Source organism: Pipistrellus kuhlii, unplaced genomic scaffold, assembly GCF_014108245.1.
Source record: "Pipistrellus kuhlii isolate mPipKuh1 unplaced genomic scaffold, mPipKuh1.p scaffold_m20_p_1, whole genome shotgun sequence".
Taxonomy (NCBI): Eukaryota; Metazoa; Chordata; class Mammalia; order Chiroptera; family Vespertilionidae; genus Pipistrellus; species Pipistrellus kuhlii.
Genome location: NW_023425404.1, coordinates 53,735,554 through 53,757,877, shown reverse-complemented (window position 1 = coordinate 53,757,877; position 22,324 = coordinate 53,735,554). Strand labels below are relative to the sequence as shown.

Genomic DNA, 22,324 nt, shown 5'->3' with positions numbered 1-22,324 from the left:
GTCTTTGCTTCTTAGTAATTATTCTCAATGGTTGGCCAGTGGTTATCGATGTCTCTGTATATAGCTAAACCAGTCACAATTAAATTCCAAGGGAAATGTTGGAAAGTCATGCCAAATATTTAATCTTATCTATACCTTATACCTATTCTTTAGGAAAAATTAATATTTTTCTATTTAATTGGCTTGTTTTTTACTTATGCAACTTTAATTCCAATTAACAGTGCTCATAATTCCCTGGTAAATAGCATTTCCTATCACGACTTCTAAATATAATTATTTTTCCTCCTCAGAAAGTGGATCTCTTCAGCCTGGGAATCATCTTCTTCGAGATGTCCTATTACCCCATGGTCACGGCCTCAGAAAGAATCTTTGTTCTCAACCAACTCAGAGATGTATGTATCAGATGTTTCAGTGCATCAGTTTCCACTAACCTGGATCTTAGCATGGACAGCAGAATTCAGTGCAGAGGGCTTTTCTGATACTTACAATATTGAAAAAATGATCCTGCTATAATTTTCTGTATTTCTAATAAGTGGAAATCTATCTCTTGCATACCTCCCTTGATGAGAAACTCCCCAGTTTTGTTTATTTTTAGAAATCTTACTTGGAGAAATTGCTAAGTTATAGTTACTTTTAAAAAATTTATTCTTAATTTTAAAACAAAGGAAAAATCCAAGAAGTTTTGCATAATAACAATACAGTTACAGCATTGAGAATGGGTTGTAAGGTTAATGGAAATTAACTTTTAAAAATTAAAGGTTCCAGCTGATGCCTAAAGAAAACTACCATGACCAAAATATGAGCCACTTGAATGTTTTTCCTCAATGAAATTTCCACTTGTGTTATTGGGATTAATCCTTGCCTCTATTATTATCCAAACTAAGTAAAAAGGGGCTAAGGTAAATGTGTGAGGTCAAGAGTGCGAATTAGAAAAAGCATTAAGATGAAAGTGGAGAGTAAGGTTTGAGTTAGGGTGCTTTAGATTTACATATTCATGAGCAAGAGATATTGAGATTCTTGCTCTTCCTTCTGAGCCAGTGCTTTGGAAAACACTTGAATTATTTTACTGCCGGTACAGCGTGGGCAGCTGTGTTCATTAAGTAAAGGAGTAAATAAAGCGATTACTGTGCCCTTCCCATGACTTGAGAATTGTCTTTGATGAAGTGCCTTTCTTTAGTCAAAATTTACCTCATTTCAAGAAAATCTAAACTTTCAAGTTAATGTTAGAGTTAGGGTCTTATTTATCAGAAAGGTGAGAACTTTGGGGGAAGTAGAGGTTTCAGTTAATGTTTTTCTCTTACTCTGTGTTGATGGTTTGGTGTTTTTGCCTTTTTTCATCTGTGTGTTTAATAAAGCTACTTTCTTGTTTTCTGAAACCTTTAGATTTTAAATAGCTTGTCCTCCCCTAAGGTGCTTCCTATTATCTAGGCTGTCATTTGGTTAACGGTTGTGTCAATGCATATGCACTTGGAAGAATGGTACTGGGTTTCAAGAAGGTGCCACCTCCATCTTCCGTTGTTGGCAGATTTTCATTTCTGTATTTGCTTTTCTTATCTCTAGTGAATAAATGCTTTCACTGTGGCAGTCTGCCAAGCACTTGCTGATTTGAATATGATATTCTTTTAGCCCACTTCGCCTAAGTTTCCAGAAGACTTCGATGATGGAGAGCATACAAAGCAGGTAATTTTCTGATGCTTTAAACACCATCTTCACTCTTGGGTTTTAATTACTATTTTTCTTTTTCAATTAGTAATCTTCTGCCACTCATTCTCGAGTCCTTGGAACAACATAGAGGGAAAAATCAAAAGATAAAGAACAACGTAGAGGGAAAAATCAAAAGATAAAGCACTTAAAACGTCACTAATCTTGAAATGCACCATAAAAATGCCAAGGATTGGCACAGAAAATTAACAAACTACAGAGTTCTTTTGTGTGGTTCATTGTGCTTTTGAAGTGCTATTTGGAACCTTGCCTTTCAAACAAAAGAGAATGCTTTTATAGCTCATTGTTTTAGAGAAAGCTTAAGACTTTGAGGGGGGAAAAAAATTTTAAACTACCATTTTGTTCTGTTTTGTGGTTCAAGTAGTTCAGATTGTGAAGGGGAAGACCAGGCAGTTTGAAGTTACAGTATTTTAGAGCAAAATAATTTCTCCTCATGCTATAAATATCTGAATGTGTGTGTATGTGGCTTATCATAGGTTAATATTTGCACCCAGCTAGTTTAAAAGAATAATTATTAGGGAACTTATGTATTGTACTTCTAGTGTGCACTTCTTAGTTGGTTGTTTGTCTTGGTGAAATGTTTGTGATTAATACTTTTGCCTTGTGGATGTTTATTTCTTAAACTGACCTTTCTTAACAATTATAATTATGATAAAATTACTTATTTAAATAACAGTCCTGCATCACATAACAGTCATGCTTCACATACAACAGGAGTCCCATCCTATCTAATAAAATGGTAATATGCAAATTAACCATCACTCAATCACAAATATGGGGGTGCCCATAGCTACAAGATGGTAGCGTCCAGTCCTCTCAGCCCCACTGGAGTCCCCCAGTGTTGGGGGAGAGGGGGTTTGCGCTGAGAATGGGCAGTGTGAGTGGCCTGGTGGAATGCTTGCAGCAATGAGGCAGGCGTTCGACCCCAGCCTCGGATGGACCGCTGGGCCGCAGAGAGCCTCTGGGTAGCAGGCGTGGAGCAGCCAGGCCCTGTGGAGAGCTACTGGTGCATGGATTCGTGTGCAGGGCTACTAGTTAATGTTATAATGGAGCTAAAATATTCCAGTCGCCTGATATTATCATATCCATCTTAATGTTGTAGCACAAGACTTTCATTACTCACATGTTAGTGATGGTATGGGTGTAAACAAACTATGCTGCCAGTTCTATAAAAGCATAGCACACAATTATAGTAGTGAGCTATCCCACTGAGGTTTGTGTACTGCGATGTTCTTACAGTAATGGAATTGCCTAAGGACTCATTTCTCAGAACATATCCCTGTCTTTAAGCAGTGTATGACTGTATTAATGTTGAGAGAAAACTAGCTGGAACGTGGCATTAATTTGTTACTATTTTACATATGTTTTTATTGATTTTTAGAAGAAGGGAGAGGGATAGTGAGATAGAAACATCGATGAGAGAGAGGAACATCATTGATTGTCGCCTCCTGCTCACACCCTACTCGAGATTGAGCCCACAATGCAGGCACGTGCCCTGACTGGGAATCAAACTGATGACCTCTTGGTTCCTTGGTTGACTCTCAACCACTGAGCTACACCAGCCAAGCTAATTTCTTGCATATTAGTTATGTCACTAGGTGGACAATTCACTCTTCTAGACTTTCAATTTCCTCACCTGCAAAATAAAGGGGTTAAATACCCTTAAATATCCTGTAATGCTGTAGTGCTTATCGAGTGGCTAGAGGGACCTGTTCTGCCTCATCTATTGAATTAGTAAAGACCATTAGAAAGAAAGAACATTGAGTTGTGTTTCTTCTTCTTTTGTTACTTTTTTTTTTTTAGCCGAGTCATTTCTGTGTTTCCAGATGTCATAAGAAAATGTTTATTTCATTGAACACTAATGAAATGTTCCCTATAACAAGGTCAGTCTTATTCAATATTTCCACATGAATATTGGCAGCAGTGATGGCTCAGGAACTTAATTAAACTATAAACATGAGAACAACTATACAGACCATTTCTCACAACAGAATTGTTCTCCATCACAAGCACTTATTAGGCACCCTGAGCGTTTGTGTTTGGTCTATGTAAAAATTGACATAACCACTGCCACCGCCGCTTCCCACAAGACAGCCATTGCTTCTTATCTGAAAGGAGGCAGCATAGAAAATGCTTATAGATGCATGTAACACAATGTTCACCACACAGGATTTAAGCTGTATATCAGGGTCTGTTTTGCTGAATAGGCTATTGTTTTTACCACTTTAATTTGGCAACATTTTCATAAAAGTTGTATCATGTCAGTTTCTTTACATGAAAAGCAGTTACCTGTCTTTTTATTCCAGCCTAACACTAGGATTGGAGTTTGGGGATTGGGGTCATGAGGGGAGCATATATTAAAGATATATAATTTAAAAATGCTGCTGGGGGGAAGGGCAGGAGGAGGGGCGCATAGAGAGGGTAAGAGATCAACCAAAGAGCTCGTATGCATATAAGCATAACCAATGGACACAGACTATGTGGAGGGGTGGGAGAGAGTGAAGGTTGGCACTGGGGGGCGGGGGCGGGCTGGGAGAGGGAGAGGGAGAGGACAATGCAGGGGGGAAAGGGGACATATGTAATACTTGCAACAATAAAGAATTAAAGAAAAGAAATACTTAATAATTTTCATCTAAAAATTGAGATGTTTCTGACGTCGATATTCTTCTAACTCCTTATAAATCCTTATTATAAACAAGAGAATTAAGGAATCATTAAGGAGTATTTCAAAGGTTTGAATTACCCTCAAAAGAAAGGTTTATATTACCGGCTTAATGGGTAGTAGCTGATATAGTAGAAGATATAGAGTAACATAAATCAAGAGAATTCAAGGGAATGGTATCAATACAGATAACATAAATGGAGAAGAGAAAATGAAAACAAGATGTTTTACCCTGCGTTAAGGATTCCAGTAGCTACTGCACATAATTTCTACTGAAATTAGACATTGAAAGGATTTGTTTTATATTCTCACTTTTTTTTTTTTTTTTATTCAGTACTTTGTGTGTTTAGAAGGCCCAAATTCTGCTTCTAGGTAGTTGTTGAGGATTTTTGGGGTCATTTATGTCAATAAAATATAAAAGGGCTCTGTTACATTGTTGCACAGCACTGTGGGCCTATTGGAGGGCAGGAAGGAAAATGACACTCACAAACCTTCAGAAATGAAAATGCACCCACTCGGTGCAAGAAGTATGGTGTCTTGTCTCTGACTGGAAGCAACCACCAGCTTGTCAGGAGAACTCCTGGGCGTCATCTGTTGCTTCTCCTCACTGCAACGCCTGGGTTTTGTTACAGAAATCTGTCATCTCCTGGCTGCTGAACCACGACCCCGCACAGCGGCCCACCGCCACAGAACTGCTCAAGAGCGAGCTGCTGCCGCCGCCGCAGATGGAGGAGTCGGAGCTGCACGAAGTACTGCACCACACGCTGGCCAACGTGGACGGGAAGGCCTATCGCACCATGATGGCCCAGATCTTCGCCCAGCGTGTCCCGCCTGCCATCGACTACACCTACGACAGCGACATACTGAAGGTGGGCTTCCATAGCGAGCTGTGCCTGGTTCCCAGGAGGAGCAAGTCAGTTTCCGATCTTTCATGGATTCCTTTAAGACAGTGGTTCTCAACCTTTCTAATGCCGCGACCTTCTCATACAGTTCCTCATGCTGTGGTGACCTCCAACCACAAAATTATTTTTGTTGCTACTTTATAACTGTAATTTTGCTACTGTTGTAAATCATAATGTAAATATCTCAACCCACAGGTTGAGAGCCACTGCTGTAGAGCACATGTGTCAAACACAAGGCCCGCGGGCCAAATCCGTCCCGCCAGGCCTTGCAATGTGGCCTGCACCGTGCTGTCATCACTGCACTCCGCTGCGTTTCCATCACAATGACAGTTTATGACTGTTCAGTAAACCATTCGGCCCGCGATTTAGGCTGGATTTTAGATTTTGGCCCCTTCTCTGATTGAGTTCTACTGTAGAGCCTAAGACCATGGGAAAACACAGATATTTACATTACAATTCATTAACAGTAGCAAAATTAGTTATGAAGTAGCAACAAAAATAATTTTTTGGTTGGGAGTCACCACAGCATGAGAAACTGTATTATAAGTTGCGGCTTTAGGAAGGTTGAGAACCACTGCTTTAAGGCCTCCGATGTAAATTCTTAATCTGAGGTCTGTGTATGCAAAATGTGTGCTTTATATTCTGGGAAGAACCACGCTTTTAATCACTTACTTGAAGGAATTTCTGACCCCCCCCCCAGGAGATTAGAAGGAGTGCTTTTAGAGACTGACCTGGCCCAGCTGCCCACAGCCAGTGACATGACCAGCTCAGCCACAGGTCAGGCAGTCAGTAACTCCTGGTTCCGGGTGCACATCAGAGTCTCCGGGGAGACCCTTTGACAACACAGATGCCCATTCTAGTGACAGGATCTCCCCGTGTGAGATCCTTGAAGAATCTGTTTAAAAGCCCCCAGCTGGTTTCTAAAGGATAGCCAGGTTTGAGAGCTGTCAGTGTTTTCTTTTAAAAAAAAAAAAAAAAAAAAGAGGGTAAAAAAATGAATCTGCCCCCTGCCCCTCTGTCTTCTCTGCACTGGGAGCAGCTCCCTCAGCCCCTTAAAATGCTTGTCTGCACCATGTTTGTCTGCACCCCTCCTTGGTCAGGAGCGCCTCTCAGCTGAGCCGGTCACAGTCTGCAGTGCTGCTGAAACAACCAGAGAAACTGCAGCTTGGCAGCCCCACATCCCCTGACCTCACTTACTTCTAGTCGCAGCTTCCAAACCAGTGTCATTTCAAGGGACATCGACACAGCAGCCAAGTTCACTGGGGCTGGGGCTGCCACAGTACTGGCAGGCTCTGGGGCTGGAATTGGGACTGTGTTTGGGAGCTTCATCATTGGTTGTGCCAGGAACCCCTCTCTGAAGCTCTTCTCCTGCGCCATCTGGGCTTTGCCCTCTCAGAGGCCATGGGGCTCTTCTGCCTGCTGGTGGCCTTTCTCACCCTCTTTGCCATGGGAAGGAGCTGTCTCCCTCCCATCGTTCTTTCTCTCGTGTCTTCTCTGCCCTGTATGTTCCTTTTCCTGTACCTTCCCAGGCAGCCTGGGGAAAGTGGTTGGCTTAGATTTTGACAGAAGGAAGACAAATAAATACTGAAATAGTAAGAAAAATTATCTGAAGCAATATAGCAAAATATTGAAATTTGATAAAGTTGAGTAGGAAATAACAAATTTTTGTTATATTGTCTGTATGTTTAAAATATGATATAATTTTCTATGGTAAGATATGTACACAGATAATAATTTAATAAAAAATGATAATATATAAATAAAACATGATATAATTTTAAAAGAGTAATAGAGGAAATGAGGAAGTTTGTGGTAGATCAGTATAAATGTTAGGGGTCAAACAAATTTTGCTGGCTGGCAATATTAGAAAGATACAGAATTATGGGTAACTCTTGTCTTTTTGCCTATCCATTTTTAAATTTTCTCTAGTGACATAGTACTATTTTCCTAATAAGAAACAAGTGAAAAGGAAAGCTCTTTACACAATATCTAATGCCATTTGGCTTTCATGGGCCCGCTGTGAATCCTTTAGCTTGTTTTAGAGGGCCTGATGCTGTTAGGGGTTCCCTTGCTCCACTTGGCACCAAGAGTCTGGAGGGGGAATGTGTGTGTTTAACTAGCTCTCTGAGGGCAAACACCAGCCTGGCTAAGAGTTTGGACTCTGAACCTAGCTGGCCCTCCACAAGCAGGATGTGCCGTGAGACTTGTGCTTCCTCTAACCTGAATATGTTCAGAAAGGGACTAACATTGAAATCTCTTCAATGATCCTCAGAACAAGCAATGTAATGAAAGCCACAGATTAATGTTTTAGGTGATCCTTTTGATTAACCTTTGATAACATTTTAATTGATCCTATTTTTAGGGCAACTTTTCGATCCGTATAGCCAAGATGCAGCAGCATGTGTGTGAGACTATCATCCGCATCTTTAAAAGACACGGTAGGTACTTTTGAAAAAATCATTTGACCCTGTGTACATCCACTTAAAAGATGTTGTTTCCATCATTAAAAGGTACTATTGCCCTAGCTGGTTTTGCTCAGTGGATAGAGCATTGGCCTGAGGACTGAAGGGTCCCAGATTCGATTCTGGTCAAGGGCACATGCCTGGGTTGTGGGATCCATCCCCAGTGGGGGCCGTGCAGGAGGCAGCCAATCAGTGATTGTCTCTCATCATTGATGTTTCTATTTCTCTCTCCCTCTCCCTTCCTCTCTGAAATCAACAAAAATATATTTAAAAGAAAAAAAGTATTAGGTTTGAGTGCAATTATATTTTACTTTTAAATTAAATTACAAGCAACTGACATCGTGTGAAATTTAAGCTTATTTGTACAATCCAGCTTGTTAAGGAAAAGCAGATTTTAATATTACAGTCTTGCTACTAAAGTACAGCTGGTTTACAGAGTCAGAAAAATGACTAGATTGTCAAAGTTAATCCTAGGTGAGCTCTCCATTGAGAAGTGACCACAGACTGATAATGAATTCCACAGTCCCCATAGCAGGGAACCCACTGTCAGGTTTGTGTTCATTGTAACATGCTTCCTCAGAAAAATGACTAGTTGTTTTTTTCTAATTTGGTTTAGGAGCTGTCCAGTTGTGTACCCCACTACTGCTTCCCCGAAATAGGCAAATATACGAGCACAACGAAGCCGCCTTGTTCATGGACCACAGCGGGATGCTGGTGATGCTTCCTTTCGACCTGAGGGTGAGGCTGGGTTCACTGTGCTGGCAGTTCAGATGCATGTCTGGTCGTAGGGTGGCATGTCTGCTAGAGGATTTCTCCCACCAGTCTTTTTGTTTTGGGATGTTTTTGGTTTTGTTTTGTTTTGTTTTTTTCTGAACTTAATAATCTAAATGTCACCCTTAGGGGACATATGTTTAAGGAAGTTGTTGGGGTGAGGGCATTACTGGATTCAGTAACCCTTTGACCCTGTGTACATCCATTTTGTTAATCACACAAAAGGAAGTGCTTTTGGCCCTAGAAACTGAACCCTGCATTGCAAGTGCCGTGTCTGCACCTCGCGGTTGAGCTCTGCCGAATGACCATAGCACATTAACCAGGTCCGCTGAGACAAATACATGGAGTTTTTTCTCTGCTTCCTGGGCAGATCGTTGCTAACTTTCTAACATACTAATGTCTAGAACAACTAAATTCTTAGAACAGCAGTGTCTGCTAATGGGCTGTGCTGAAATCTGCTCCTGCTTGCCTTCCTTCCGGTCCCCAGGGCTCCCTCTGACAGCAGCGCTCTTACCAGTTGTTCACTCACAGGGCTGGCTGCTGACAAGCCCATCTGTAGCACTGTCCGTGCATGAGACAGACACGCGTTCAATACTCCTAATGTACAGGAAGCACTTGTGAGTAGAGGAATGAGCAAAAGGTATAACCAAGAAATTCTCATAAGAAATGCACAGGGCTGATAAACTAATAATGAGGATCTATCAAGCAAAGGTATATCCACTTCACCCATCAGACTGGCAAAAATATTTCAGTAAATACCCAGAGATGACAAGGGTGTAGGAAAATTGGTGCTTTCGTATGTTGTTGATGGGAATGTAAATTGTTAAACCTTTAGAAAAGTAATCTGAAAGTATTTACTGAAATTAAAAAAAAATGTTTTTGATACACAAACTATATGCTGTGAACCAGCAGCTCCACTTTGAGGAATTAATTTAAAGAAAAATACAAATACGTTGGTGTATGAATATTAAAAGGGTGTTTATTGCTATATTATTATGGTGGTCAGAATCTGAAAACTGCATGCGTAGCTATAGGAAAATGGTTGAATAATTTACTATGGAATATTAAAGAGATATAAGATAAAATTACATGTATATGTATTTAGGTATACCCATATCTATATATGACCTGTAGAAATGTCCGTAGGGTAGGGGGAAAAGTATGTTTCAAAGGAACTCTAATATGACCCCATTTTTATTAAAAAGAAAGAGAGAAACTTAAAAAACAACAACCGAGTGTGTGTATAAGGTGCACTATCTGTTTGCATCATCTGGTATGTGTGTGGTGTAAACATGCCCTCACATGCATGTGAATGACCACAAACACCAGCTTGTTTATGTCACCGCAGAGTGAAGTGTCAAGGGATACACTGAACCTTTGACTGTATATTTCTGGAGAAGGTGTGGAATCAAGGCATTTCCTTTTTCATACCTTTGTTGTGCTGCTTACTGCAATAATATGTTTTGCTTTTCTGGTTTTAGAAAAACTTCTTTTATATTCTTGGTTTTTTTTATTCAGTAACTTAAGTGATTTGGGATTATTTTAAGTGAGATGTGAATCAATAGCATATCAGACATTTGGCTCTGTTAAAGGAAGGCTAGGAATACAAACATTTACACAGTGATACTTAAAACTGGCTGCTGCTTCTCTAGATGTTAGAAGACTAAAATATAAATTTTTAAACATAGCTCCTTTTCTGTGAGCTGATAGTTACAAAAGATAAAAAGTAATTACCCTTTAGAATTTAACCCATTGGTTAATGATGCTCTCAGATCCTTTGGGACGATCTGAAAACGGTTTTACAAGTTTTGATGATTATTAGTGGGTAGTTATTAAGCATTTCTGCTAAAAGATCGGTAGGAAAATCAAGAAATTCATCACAAGAGACAATACCCATGTTGATTGCATTATCATAAATGACACTTAAAATTTCTTACAAATAACTTACACTGATTTTAACTTGGCATAATAAAATTTGGCAGAGTATATTTAGCTAAAAGTAAATTTTTCTCAAACTTAAAAGCCTAAAAAATTCCACAATGAATAAGGCTCACCAACCTTATTGTGTCCAGCAGTGGGGTCTGCTGCTGACTGACACAGTCAGGAACATTGCAAGGAACAGGAATGACAAGCAATCACAACTTTGTGAATGTACTAACGACCACAGATTGTACACTTTAAAAGGGTAGACCTCAATGGTATATGAGTTACATCTCAATAAAGCTGTTACTTAAAAACTAAAAGGAATGTTCTAGTTAACACATCTTGACATTGACCTTTGACACTTTATTTCTCAGGTTCCTTTTGCAAGATACGTGGCAAGAAATAACATACTGAATTTAAAACGGTAAGAAACAATGAGGATTTCATTGGTGGATGTGGGGAAACCCAGGAAGAATGTTTTATCCTCTGTGATCCTTACACAGCAAAGGATTTGGGGGTTAAAGTGTTGAGTTTGGAATATGGCCAAACACCCAGGCACAAGGCCCTTTCCATGAAGTGCTGAGGACAGTCAGCTCCTCTGTAGGAGGAAGGTGGCAGCTGGCCGGGTACTGAAGCTCCTGCAATCTGTTCTGTGACTGCTGAATGTCCCCAAGCAACATAGCGAATTACTTTCCTGAGCAGTTGCTTAGAAAAATAACATCTGGCTGTTCTTGATGGCCCCTTTTAAAAGTTAATTGGAGGGACAAATGCCAGTGGTCCCTGTGTGAAAACTGCCTGCATAGGTAATGGAACAGAAGCTGTGTGTAGGGAAGTGGAGTGAACCAGCAGGAGTGTGAACACCAGCAGCTCAGGCCCTCAGCACCAGGGAAAGTTTTTGTACATTCAGATACCACAGGGGTCTGCCACCCAGGTCTTCATAAATTGGAGCAGCATTGCTGTCAACGAGGCACCCTTCATAAGGCTCCTTTCCTCAAAAGAAATCACAGCTCTTTACATGCTTTATTCTCAGCTGCAAGTGAACAATTAATTAATAGCCATAGTCCTAAGGTGTGGGTATCACTGTGTGGAAAGCAAGCACTTAAGGTAAAGTTATTTTTGTGTGTAATGGCATCTCTATTTCAGACATTTAATGAAAACTGGGAATTGGAACCTAGGCCATAAGGCAAGACCGTTCTGGGAAAATCTGTCTTTAGGCTTTCTCTGTCAAACTACTGATAAATTTTTTCATAGCTGTTATTCTTATTCAAAAACGTCTTATGCGTATTTGATTCCAGTAAGCAAAGGCCTTAGAAATAAGGTTTTTCTCTCTAGGTTCTGCATAGAACGTGTGTTCAGACCTCGCAAATTAGACCGATTTCATCCCAAAGAACTCCTGGAATGTGCGTTTGATATCGTCACCTCCACCACCAACAGCTCTCTGCCCACTGCTGAAGTCATCTACACCATCTACGAAATCATCCAAGAGTTCCCAGCCCTGCAGGTTCTTTCCGCATTCTAACATTCTGAGTTCCCCCACCGAGTCCTTCCTCAGGCGAGGGGGGGCACCGCCTGCAGAGCTGCACCCCAGCTGTGCTGACTGAATGACTGTCACTAAAGTGACACAGAGTTTGATGATGTTGCTTTTGAGTTTTACCTCAGGCTCTTACCTCAGCCTTTGTTTTTATCTCTGTTTTGTTTTGAGGGAAGGGTATTGTTTTTCTGCCTCTTCTTCCAAAATGGAAGAAGTTAGGCTGATTCCTAGGATGCTTTTTTTTTTAGCAGGTTCATTGCCTCTTCAGAGCACTTGGTGGGTCCCTCCTATACATGAGCTCTCAACTCCCCAGCTTCACTTTCCTCATGTTTGCGTGCTCCCTAGCCACCGCTCTTAGTCCGAGGTTTGGCTCTCAGGCCTTCCCTCCCGATTCCATGGGCCTGCGCCGTTCACTCCCATCGCAGTTCCTTCTCTTGAAAGACTTCTCTACCCAGCCATGGGGTCGGCCCATTCTCCCAGGAAGCCTGACTGCTCCGCATTGATGGACTGGCCCCCTTTCCTCTTCAATTCTCACTTGGCACAAGACATCACCTGCTCCCTTGAATCGTGTTGGTTGTTAGTTGTTCCGTCAGAGTGTGTGCTCTCCCCCCGCCCCCAACTATAAGAGAAAGTTTATGTATAAATTTACAGAGGTAGTAGAAGTGAGCCAGTTTAGCAGAAAGGCGAAGTAGCATGCCTAGGGGGATTAGAGGGGAAGGGTAAAGCACCTCACCCTCGTGCTCCCAAAGGCAGAACTCGCCCGGGGCGTGTGCTCTGTTGGGGCGGAACCTGTGTGTCCACTTTTCTGCATGCCCCGCTGCCCCACGCTCAGGACACAGCTCACGACTCGGGATGCTCATTAATGGACAAAAGCAGAGAGAGCTATTCCCCTGGCCTGTGCTTATAGAGTCAGTTACCGTTGGACCAGACCTTTCCCTCTGGAAGTCTGTGAATTTGCTCAGGCTTTTTGACATAGCTGAAGGCCAAAGTACTTCGATGTGTGTAATAAAGTGTTAAATAGTATTATACTGTTTGACTACAACAAGTGAAAAAATGTATTTTAAAAATATGCTAAAATTCAGTCGTTCGCACTCAGTCGCTTTGTGTGTTAGGATCGTAAATTGTTGGTGAGATCTTAGGTTTGATCATGTACCTACATTGCTTTTGTAATTAAAATAGTCTCTTTTTTGGGGGGGTTTCCTAGGAAAGAAATTACAGTATTTACTTGAACCATACCATGTTATTGAAAGCAATACTCTTACACTGTGGGATCCCAGAAGATAAACTCAGTCAAGTCTACATTATTCTGTATGACGCCGTGGTAAGCATTTAATTACTTCCACTTGATATTAAAAGATAAAAATAGTTCGTGAGCATTTTCTTAGTGATGCAGCCATGACATTGAATTTGGAGTTGTGTCTCCTGCCCTCGTTGCTGTGAGATAAAAGGACCGATTCTCTGATTATATCAACGGTTAACAAGTAGAGCTTTTATTCTGGACTAGTGACTTCCAGGGTGTGTGTGGATTTTTTTAAGGGTAATTTCTGATTTAATAAGACAACCAAATTGTCTTATTTCATTTTTAAGATAATAAAACTCTTCACTAACCTACTTTTGGAGGCAAAAAATCAGTCCTGATACTTGCTAATAATGGCCTTTATTGAGCACCTACCCATGTGACAAGCATTAGTCTAATCTTCTTACGTGGGTTAATTCACTCCATCCTCACAAGTGCTGTTATTATACTTAATTTACAGAGGCCAAGAGAAGCGAATATTAATAGTGAGGATAAAAGACTCATTCCCTGCCCTTAACTCTTCCAGCCTACCTGTGCTTACCAGCAAAGTCACTTATAGGTTTGGGTTGGTTGAATTGGGAAGAGTGGTTTAAATCTCAGTTGGAGCCTCATTTACCACCTCTTTCCTGTGGGACCAGGGCAGTGGCACCTCCAGTTCCTCTTCATAATTAGCCACTTTATAGTAGAGCCCAGAGGGAAAACACTGACAATTTTATTTTATTATATTTTTATTGATTTTAGAGAGAGAGCAAGGGACAGGGATAGAGAGATAGAAACCTTAATCGACTGCCTCCTGCACATCCCTACCAGAGATCAAGACCGTAGCCCAGGCATGTGCCCTGACCGGTTATCAAACCAGTGGCCTCTTGGGTCATGAGTCAATGCTCAGCCACCGAGCCACGTCAGCTAGGCTGAAAATTTTATTTATTTATTTATTTATTTTTTTTAAAAAAATATATATTTTATTGATTTTTCATAGAGAGGAAGAGAGAGGGATAGAGAGTTAGAAACATCCATGAGAGAAAATCATCGATCAGCTGCCTCTTGCACACCCCCTACTGGGGATGTGCCCGCAACCAAGGCACATGCCCTTGACCGGAATCGAACCCGGGACCTTTCAGTCCGCAGGCCGACGCTCTATCCACTGAGCCAAACCGGTCCCGGCTAGGCTGAAAATTTTAAATCATGTGATATTATGAGGCTGGGATGGAGGTGAATGCTTGCTTATTTTTTATAATTTTTTTCTTGTTAAATATTGTTTTTTATAACAAATAAGAAGCATCTAGGAGATTCAGTAACTAACAGTACCAGACAGTCTCTGGTTAAGGTAGAACAAATAGTGAAAGTCCATAATGGCTTATTGTGTGTGTTTTTTTTAAATATATTTTATTGATTTTTTACATAGAGGAAGGGAGAGGGATGGAGAGTTTGAAACATCGATGAGAAACATCGATTAGCTGCCTCCTGCACACCCCCTTCTGGGGATGTGCCTGCAACCAAGGTACATGCCCTTGACTGGAATCGAACCTGGGACCCTTGAGTCCACAGACCAAGGCTCTATCCACTGAGCCAAACCAGTTAGGGCAGATTATGGCTTTTTATACACCAAAAGGCTTACCTAACTTTTCTTTCATCTGGCAGGTATACCTCGAGGCCTCTAACATTACTGTCGGGGTCTAATGGTTCTTTCCTCCCCTAAAATGCTGCTGCTGTGTAGCAGTGACAGATGACAGTATGTCAGCCAGACACACACCCTCAGGTCATCCTTGTTCATATCCCACAGCGCAGCCTAACTGCCAGCGTGGCGTGAAATGCGGAGCCTGTCAGTCCGCGGGCTTTACCCGGGGGACAGATCAGGTGACTCCCTCCCCCACAAACAGAAACCTCTGGGCCAGGCCTGTCCCCCTCAGAGTGGCCTCATCATTCAGCAAGTGCAACTTTCCCCCTTTTAATTCTTTCATGTAAGGCTTTTTCACGTTTTAAAATAATGGTAAGTTTTATGTGAATTGGGGGAGGGGGGTAAACTTTTGTAAATTACAGAATTAATACATCTTTCATGATTAGGAGTAGCTTATCCAAAATGGAGACTGTACTTAGCAGAATTAGCCTGGAAATTGCACCTTGTTCAGGGTCATTTGGTCCCTCTCATTGTACCTTTTTCTTCTACATTAGACAGAAAAGCTGACGAGGAGAGAAGTGGAAGCTAAATTTTGCAATCTGTCTTTGTCTCCTAATAGTGTAAGTACCCTCTCGTGGTGTTATTACAGTTCTTTGTGAATTTGTGAGACCAGAAAATGTCACCAAATTCTTGCTGCAGTAAGCCGTCAGCACTGCCTGCTGCCTCACAGACGGTTTTCCCGAGTGTTAATAGGTACCATGGCAACATGGGACTGAGGGAAGGGAGAAACCACTGCTGTGATTAAAAAAAAAAAAAAAAAGCCTCTCCATGCTGCGGCTTAATGTGCCGTAATCATCCTGTTCTTTCTCCATCATCAGAACCCTCTTCACACCCTCGTGAAGGCTGCCTGGCGGGCCCTCCTGCTGAGGGACCTGGTACCAGCCATCCTCTTCTGAAACAGATGCTGTGGGACTGGAATGAGGCACGGAGCCCTGCAGATTAATGGGCATCCACCCTTCCTGCAGCCCCTCCCCACCAGGGTCTTCTAACACCTGAGAACCAAATTAAGGCTCTTGCTTTCCTGATACATTTCCTGCGCCTAAATCCTTGTGTTTGATCGCATTGGCTGTGAGGAACATCTCCCGGGGTAACCAGGTTTACTGTATCCTCCCTACCGGCATCAGATTGGGCCCAGATCTTCGGCATAGCCACCCACACTTCACTGAGCTGCTGCAGCGCAGAAGACAGCAGGGATAAGCATTGATTCAAAGCTATGTGTTCAGTTAGTTATAATGGAACAATTAGTATCTAATAAAGGCAGTTGGTACTCTATCATTATTTAAAAATGGAACTCGAAGCACATTAAAAACCGGAGTAGAAATGCTGCAAAACAGTTTCAAAGTTCTGGCTCTGTCTTCTTTTACAAATGAGGCGCTGAGGCCCAGAGAGACGCTGTGCGTCGTCCTGAGTGGCATGCGTCAGAGGGTGATGGGGGAGGACCCAACCCTGGGGGTGCTGACTCTACTGCTTCTGGTGTTTTATTAATGGGGAAACTTAACGTTAGAATTCTTGAGAAGAAGTTACTTAATTAAGAGAGAGAAAAAATGAGGCCATTTTAAAATTAAACTATTTTATCTTTAGTAGAGATTTTAACATTTTTATTTTTTAAAAATAATTTATGATTATATGAAACTATATTAAACTGACTATTCATTTAACTCTTAGTTTCCTGGTGCCAATTGAGAGTTGAACCAGGTTCTGCTTGCCTACAGCCTTAAAAATAGCTACAATTTTGCTTCTTAATAATTTCTACTTCAGCTCCTGGAAGTTTTCTCTCTGGTCTTATGATCCCAGTTATTGCCTCTTCACCTGCTCTGTGTCACTGCTACCCCCCACCTTCTCCCGGAAAGGACCATGTGTGCCGGTGGCAGATCAGGGTCTGAACGACGAGGAGGCTGCCTGCAGGCGGTGACATCTAACTGCACCCCCAGATACAAATAGGAATCGGTCAGGCAGAGGGGATTTCTGGCCGCTTTGGTGTGATATTAGACGAACAAGTCAGACTTTGCCTTCCAGTCCCCAGCCCCCTGTTTGTATGGCTGTAGTGATCGGAATTCATGAGAATGAGGATGGAAAGGGAAACACTATTGGCTTGAAAATATAATGGAGGGAGGGTGGGGGCGGCCGGAGAGAGGTCAGTGAGGGAAAAAGGAGACTTATGTAATACTTTAAACAATAAAGAATTTAAATTTAAAAAAGAAAGAAAGAAAATATAATGGAAGCTCTGCTAGAACGAAACTCTGCTCTGCTGGGGTCAGCATTAACTGTGAGTAAGTGTGTGGCTTAAAAATGAACTTGTGAGGAGGTAGGTGCCTGAAGCACTTCTGTGAGGTGCCTTAGAGTTGTTGGAAAAGGATAAATCCTCATTTGGGATTGTGGGAAGGGCTAAAATGACCTTCAACTACCAATTCTTCTTAGAGGTATGTGTACGAAACCCAGTGCAGAGTCAGTCCTCCCTGCTGTGGACTGACTGCAGCCTAACTGTGCCTCTTTGCTTTCTAGCTGTGTCGACTCTACAAATTTATTGAGCAGAAGGGAGATTTGCAAGATCTGACACCAACAATAAATTCATTAACAAAACAGAAAACAGGCGTTGCCCAGCTGGTGAAGTATGGCTTAAAAGATCTAGAGGAGGTTGTTGGGCTGTTGAAGAAACTTGGCATAAAGTTACAGGTTTGGCAATTGTTTGATTCTGTTCAGATTTGTAGCATTAATAACAGCACAAGAGGGAAATGGGTTTATTATATTAATGCTAATAAGTGTTTTATTCTGCTTTCTACATTTTGCAACATTTGATATCTAGTCATAATTTTGGCTTCAATCAGAATTTCTGTGCAAGCATCTCGATTCCTGTTGTGCAGCAACTCTTATTGTCATTTGGCCTCGGAGAAGACAGTCATTTCTCTTACTTGGCGGGCTGTAGTGAAACCAACTTCGTACCAGATCTTACTGAGTACTTGGCTTATACTAATTAGATTGTTCTGATGCCATTGATGGAAAACAGTGCCTCTGATACGGTTGTGTGGCATTTTGCTTGCAGGTTTTAATCAATCTGGGCCTGGTTTACAAGGTGCAGCAGCACAGCGGCATCATCTTCCAGTTTGTGGCGTTCATCAGACGGAGGCAGAGGGCTGTCTCTGAGATCCTCGCAGCTGGTGGCAGATATGACCTGCTGGTGAGGGCTAGCCTCAGATTTGTTTATCTGTTCTGGCTTAATTTCATTTATTCCTCAACTTCTTATTTTGAACATTTTTAAACATACAGAAAAATAGAACCAGTTGAACACCTGTATATCTTTTTTGATTTACCTCTGAGTACAGGGTTGTTGTTGTGTGTGTGTGTGTGTGTGTGTGTGTGTGTGTGTGTGTGTGTGTGTTTTACTTTAGAGAGGGAGGAAGGGAGAGAGAGAAACATCGATGTGAGAGAGATACATTTATCCGTTGCTTCCCATACACACCCGGACCAGGGATCAAACCCGAAACCTTCCAGTGCACTGAACCAACTGAGCCACACCAAGCTAAACATACCTTTTATCTAGAATAGAAATGTCTTGTGAACCACACTTGTAATGTTTTTAAACTTTCATTTTGAAATATTGTAATTATAGATTTATAGGAAGTTACAAAGATAGTACTGAGAGCCGGGACTGGTTTAGCTCAATGGATAGAGCGTCGGCTTGGGGACTGAAGGGACCCGGGTTGGATTCCGGTCAAGGGCATGTACCTTGGTTGCGGACATATCCCCAGTAGGGGGTGTGCAAGAGGCAGCTGATCGATGACTCTCTCTCATCGATGTTTCTAACTCTCTATCTCTCTCCCTTCCTCTCTGTACAAAATCAATAAAATATATTTAAAAAAAAAAAAAAAGATAGTACTGAGATGTTCATGTAACTTTTACACACTTTCTTCCAATGGTTAAACCTGGCATCCTATATAATAAGAGAGGAATATGCTAATTATCCTTTACGCCATGAGGTGTAATGACTGATCACATAACAACCTGGATCATGGATCTGCAGGAAGGTGGGGCAGCAAACAACAAGTGGGTGTTGGGGAGCTACAGGAGGGGGCAGGTCAGCAAGCTATGAGGGGGTAAAGAGGGGAGAGCTTACAGTAGGGTGGGGCAGTGGGCAGATAGCTACAGGGGGGCAGCAGCAGGCTACTGGCACACAGATTTGTGCACAGGGCTACTAGTAATCTAATAAAATGTCAACACCAGGAAATGGACATTGATTTACTGTATGTGTATAATTCTGTGCCATTTTATCCACGTATAGATTCTCATAACCACCGAGTGCAGAAACCTAATCTGCCTTTATATCCTTTTACTTCACCCCCCCCCATTTATCATGTAATTGTCTTAAATACTTCCTTTACATACATTGAGATCCATATCAGAAAGTGTTATGCTTATTACTTTGATTGTCACACTCTGAGAAACTCAAGAAGAAACCTTTTTGTATTTCTTCAACATTTCTGGTTTCTTATGGGAAATTTGCTGTCATTTGAATTATTTTTTTCACTATAGGAAAGGTGATTCTCACTCGATGGATTTTTTTGTTTTGTTGTGTTTTTGTTTTTGTTTTGTCTTTAGTTGAGGTTTATTTATGATGTGTCTTAGCTGTAATTGGGCAGTTATTATCTAAAAGTGTTCTGTCCTGGAAGTGCCCGGCTAGCTCAGTCGGTAGAGCATGAGACTCTTAAAAGTGTTCTGTCCTACTGGGTTGCCTCTTGTGTGGTCTTTTAACCGGAAAAAGCAGGTTTTCGTCAGGGCTTTTTTATTGTTTTTCCTTGACATGTCTGGGTTACCAGTTTCTCTAGCACCCAATTCAGAACATCTGAGGCAAAGACCAAACCAGGGAATGAGCCACGGGCCATGTGGTTTCTGGCCAGTTTGCTGCCTTCCCTTCATTTCAGAATCTTTTTACATTCGTTCTCTGTAGTGTCCGGTATTTTTAGCTGTACTTAGCAATAAGAATAAGGAGAAGTGCACTTATTTATCTTGGGTACAGAACCCATATGTTGCCCTAGCTGGTTTGGCTCAGTGGATAGAGCATTGGCCTGCAGACTACAGGGTCCCAGGTTCGATTCCGGCCAAGGGCACATGCCCGGGTTGAGGGCTCGATCCCCTCTCAGTAGGGGACATGCAAGAGGCAGCCACTCAGTGATTCTGTCTCATCATTGATGTTTCTCTCTCCCTAGCTCTCTCCCTTCCTCTCTGAAATCAATAAAATATATGAAAAAAAGAACCTATATGTTACATTTTAAATTATATAGTAACATAAAATAAGTAAAAAGGAAACAGGTAGATTTAATTTTAATAATGGATTTCATTTAATACAAAATATATCCAAAAAAATATTTCACCATGTAATCAAAATTTTTAAAGTTATTAATGAGATATTTTACTTTTTTTAAAAATTCTGAATCTTTGCAACCAGTGTGTATTTTACATATAGCACATGTCAGTTCAGATTAGCCATATTTCAAGTGCTCAAGCACATATGGCTAGTAGTTGCCTTATTGAACAGTACAGTTCTAGATGTAACATTTACCTAAATTTGCATGTGGGCTTGCTGCGGTCTCTTACACACACACACACACACACACACACACATGCAACTGTTTGTTGAACACTTTGATAATAAGTTGCTGAGAGTGCATGCACTCTAATCATTGCTTTGCCCGTAATTGCAATTTCTTCTCTATTTCGTAACCAGAACTGTGTGTCTTTCTCTGCAGATTCCCCAGTTTAGAGGACCACAGGCTCTGGGGCCAGTTCCCACTGCCATTGGGGTGAGCATAGCGATAGACAAGATATCTGCTGCTGTCCTCAACATGGAAGAACCTGTAAGTACCAGCTTTGCTTCCCAGTCGTCTTCCAGTCCGTAGTCATTACATGGAGCCTAGATGTGGCAGTGATAGGTTCAGGCTGGTAGATTATCTTTGCCGTGATAGACAAGCCAAAAACTTGGTGTGAGTCTTTGCCTTTCATTCCTTAGCCTCTAGCTGAGGAACCTCGACAATCCATTCTTCCTTCTTTAGCCTCACTCTTCATCTGTAATGAGCCCTGTAGGTGTTAGAGTTGTTAACAGACTCATATCAGAACCCCTAAAATCTATCTTAAAAGACAAATGTTAAAGTTTTTTCTGCGCTATTTATTTATTTTACTATACAATTTTGAGGTAAAGGCTTCCACCCATATGTTGCTGTACAAGATTTCAAAATGCCAGCCTACATATGAGTGCTGCTTCCATCCTGGGGCTGGTCTCAGCTACATGCTCGTAGTCTGGCTATTCTAAATGTTATCACTCTGTTTCTGATCCAGGTTTCAATAAGCTCTTGTGACCTCCTGGTCGTAAGTGTTGGCCAGATGTCCATGTCCAGGGCCATCAACATAACCCAGAAACTCTGGACGGCGGGAATCACAACGGAAATCATGTATGACTGGTCACAGGTAAAGAGGCACAGTGAATGGAATGCAACTAGTCATGGCTTCCATGGGGAATCATCCTCCACCACTTTGGGTTCTCAAACTCATCTCTGAAGTTACAGTTGCTTCCTGTATTCGTTTCTGATTGCAGCAGTAATAAATCACCACAAATTTAGTGGCTAAAAACCACACAAGTTTATTAGCTTACATTTCTGGAATTCAGAAGTCTGAAATCAGTATTAACTGGACTCAATGCAAGGTGTCAGTAGGGTTTTTCCTTCTGCAGGCTTTGCGGGGAGAGTCCTTTTCCTGCTCCTAGAGGCTCCTGCATTCTTTGGCTCATGGCCCCATCCTCCATCTTCACACATGGCAGAGTAGCATCTCCTGTCCTCTCTGACCTGTGCTTCTGTCCTTACATTCTCTAACTCTGACCCTCCCGTCTCCATTTTATAAGGACCTTTGTGATTACTCTGGGCCCTCCCAGATAATCCAGGAAAATCTCCCTATCTCAAGATCCTTAACGTTAGCACATCTACAAAGTCCCTTGTACTATATAATGTAATATATTCCCAGGTCCTGGGGATTAAGATGTGGATGGACACCTTTACAATCCATTATGCACCCTACCACACTTCCCAAGGGCATTCTGTGTTTAGTGTGTTTGTAGCTTTATATCCTCAGACCTCCCATAGCTGACTGAATACTTGCCTACCCTTTAGGACGTGGGGCCTTTTGGCAACTATCTTCTTACTGCCATGAGCAGACCACAGAAGGGGTTGTACCCCTAGGTGACCATCCAAGTTGTACACGTTTACCCGCACTCACGGTGCCCCCGAGCCTGAAGAGACCCCTGGGGAAACAGCCTCCACCCGCCCTCCTGCTCCTTTCACATCACCTGCCAAGTCATTTATGAAGCAGCTGTTGTCCATTTTTGTGTTATATAA

General features: G+C 41.7%; 1 protein-coding gene and 1 pseudogene across 2 annotated transcripts in view; both read left to right on the top strand.

Annotated features, from left to right (window-relative positions):
• Positions 1–22,324, top strand: part of EIF2AK4 (eukaryotic translation initiation factor 2 alpha kinase 4) — a 100,687-nt gene that overhangs the window by 53,657 nt on the left and 24,706 nt on the right. For both annotated transcript variants that reach the window (XM_036446366.2, XM_036446340.2), the window contains 13 exons: positions 291–392; positions 1,627–1,680; positions 5,017–5,253; positions 7,649–7,724; positions 8,365–8,486; positions 10,817–10,866; positions 11,775–11,943; positions 13,178–13,294; positions 15,443–15,508; positions 17,451–17,621; positions 17,989–18,123; positions 20,690–20,797; positions 21,276–21,404. In XM_036446366.2, coding sequence (XP_036302259.1) covers positions 291–392; positions 1,627–1,680; positions 5,017–5,253; positions 7,649–7,724; positions 8,365–8,486; positions 10,817–10,866; positions 11,775–11,943; positions 13,178–13,294; positions 15,443–15,508; positions 17,451–17,621; positions 17,989–18,123; positions 20,690–20,797; positions 21,276–21,404 — 1,536 coding nt within the window. The remainder of the gene's footprint in view (positions 1–290; positions 393–1,626; positions 1,681–5,016; positions 5,254–7,648; positions 7,725–8,364; positions 8,487–10,816; positions 10,867–11,774; positions 11,944–13,177; positions 13,295–15,442; positions 15,509–17,450; positions 17,622–17,988; positions 18,124–20,689; positions 20,798–21,275; positions 21,405–22,324) is intronic.
• Positions 5,919–6,868, top strand: LOC118723732 (annotated as a pseudogene).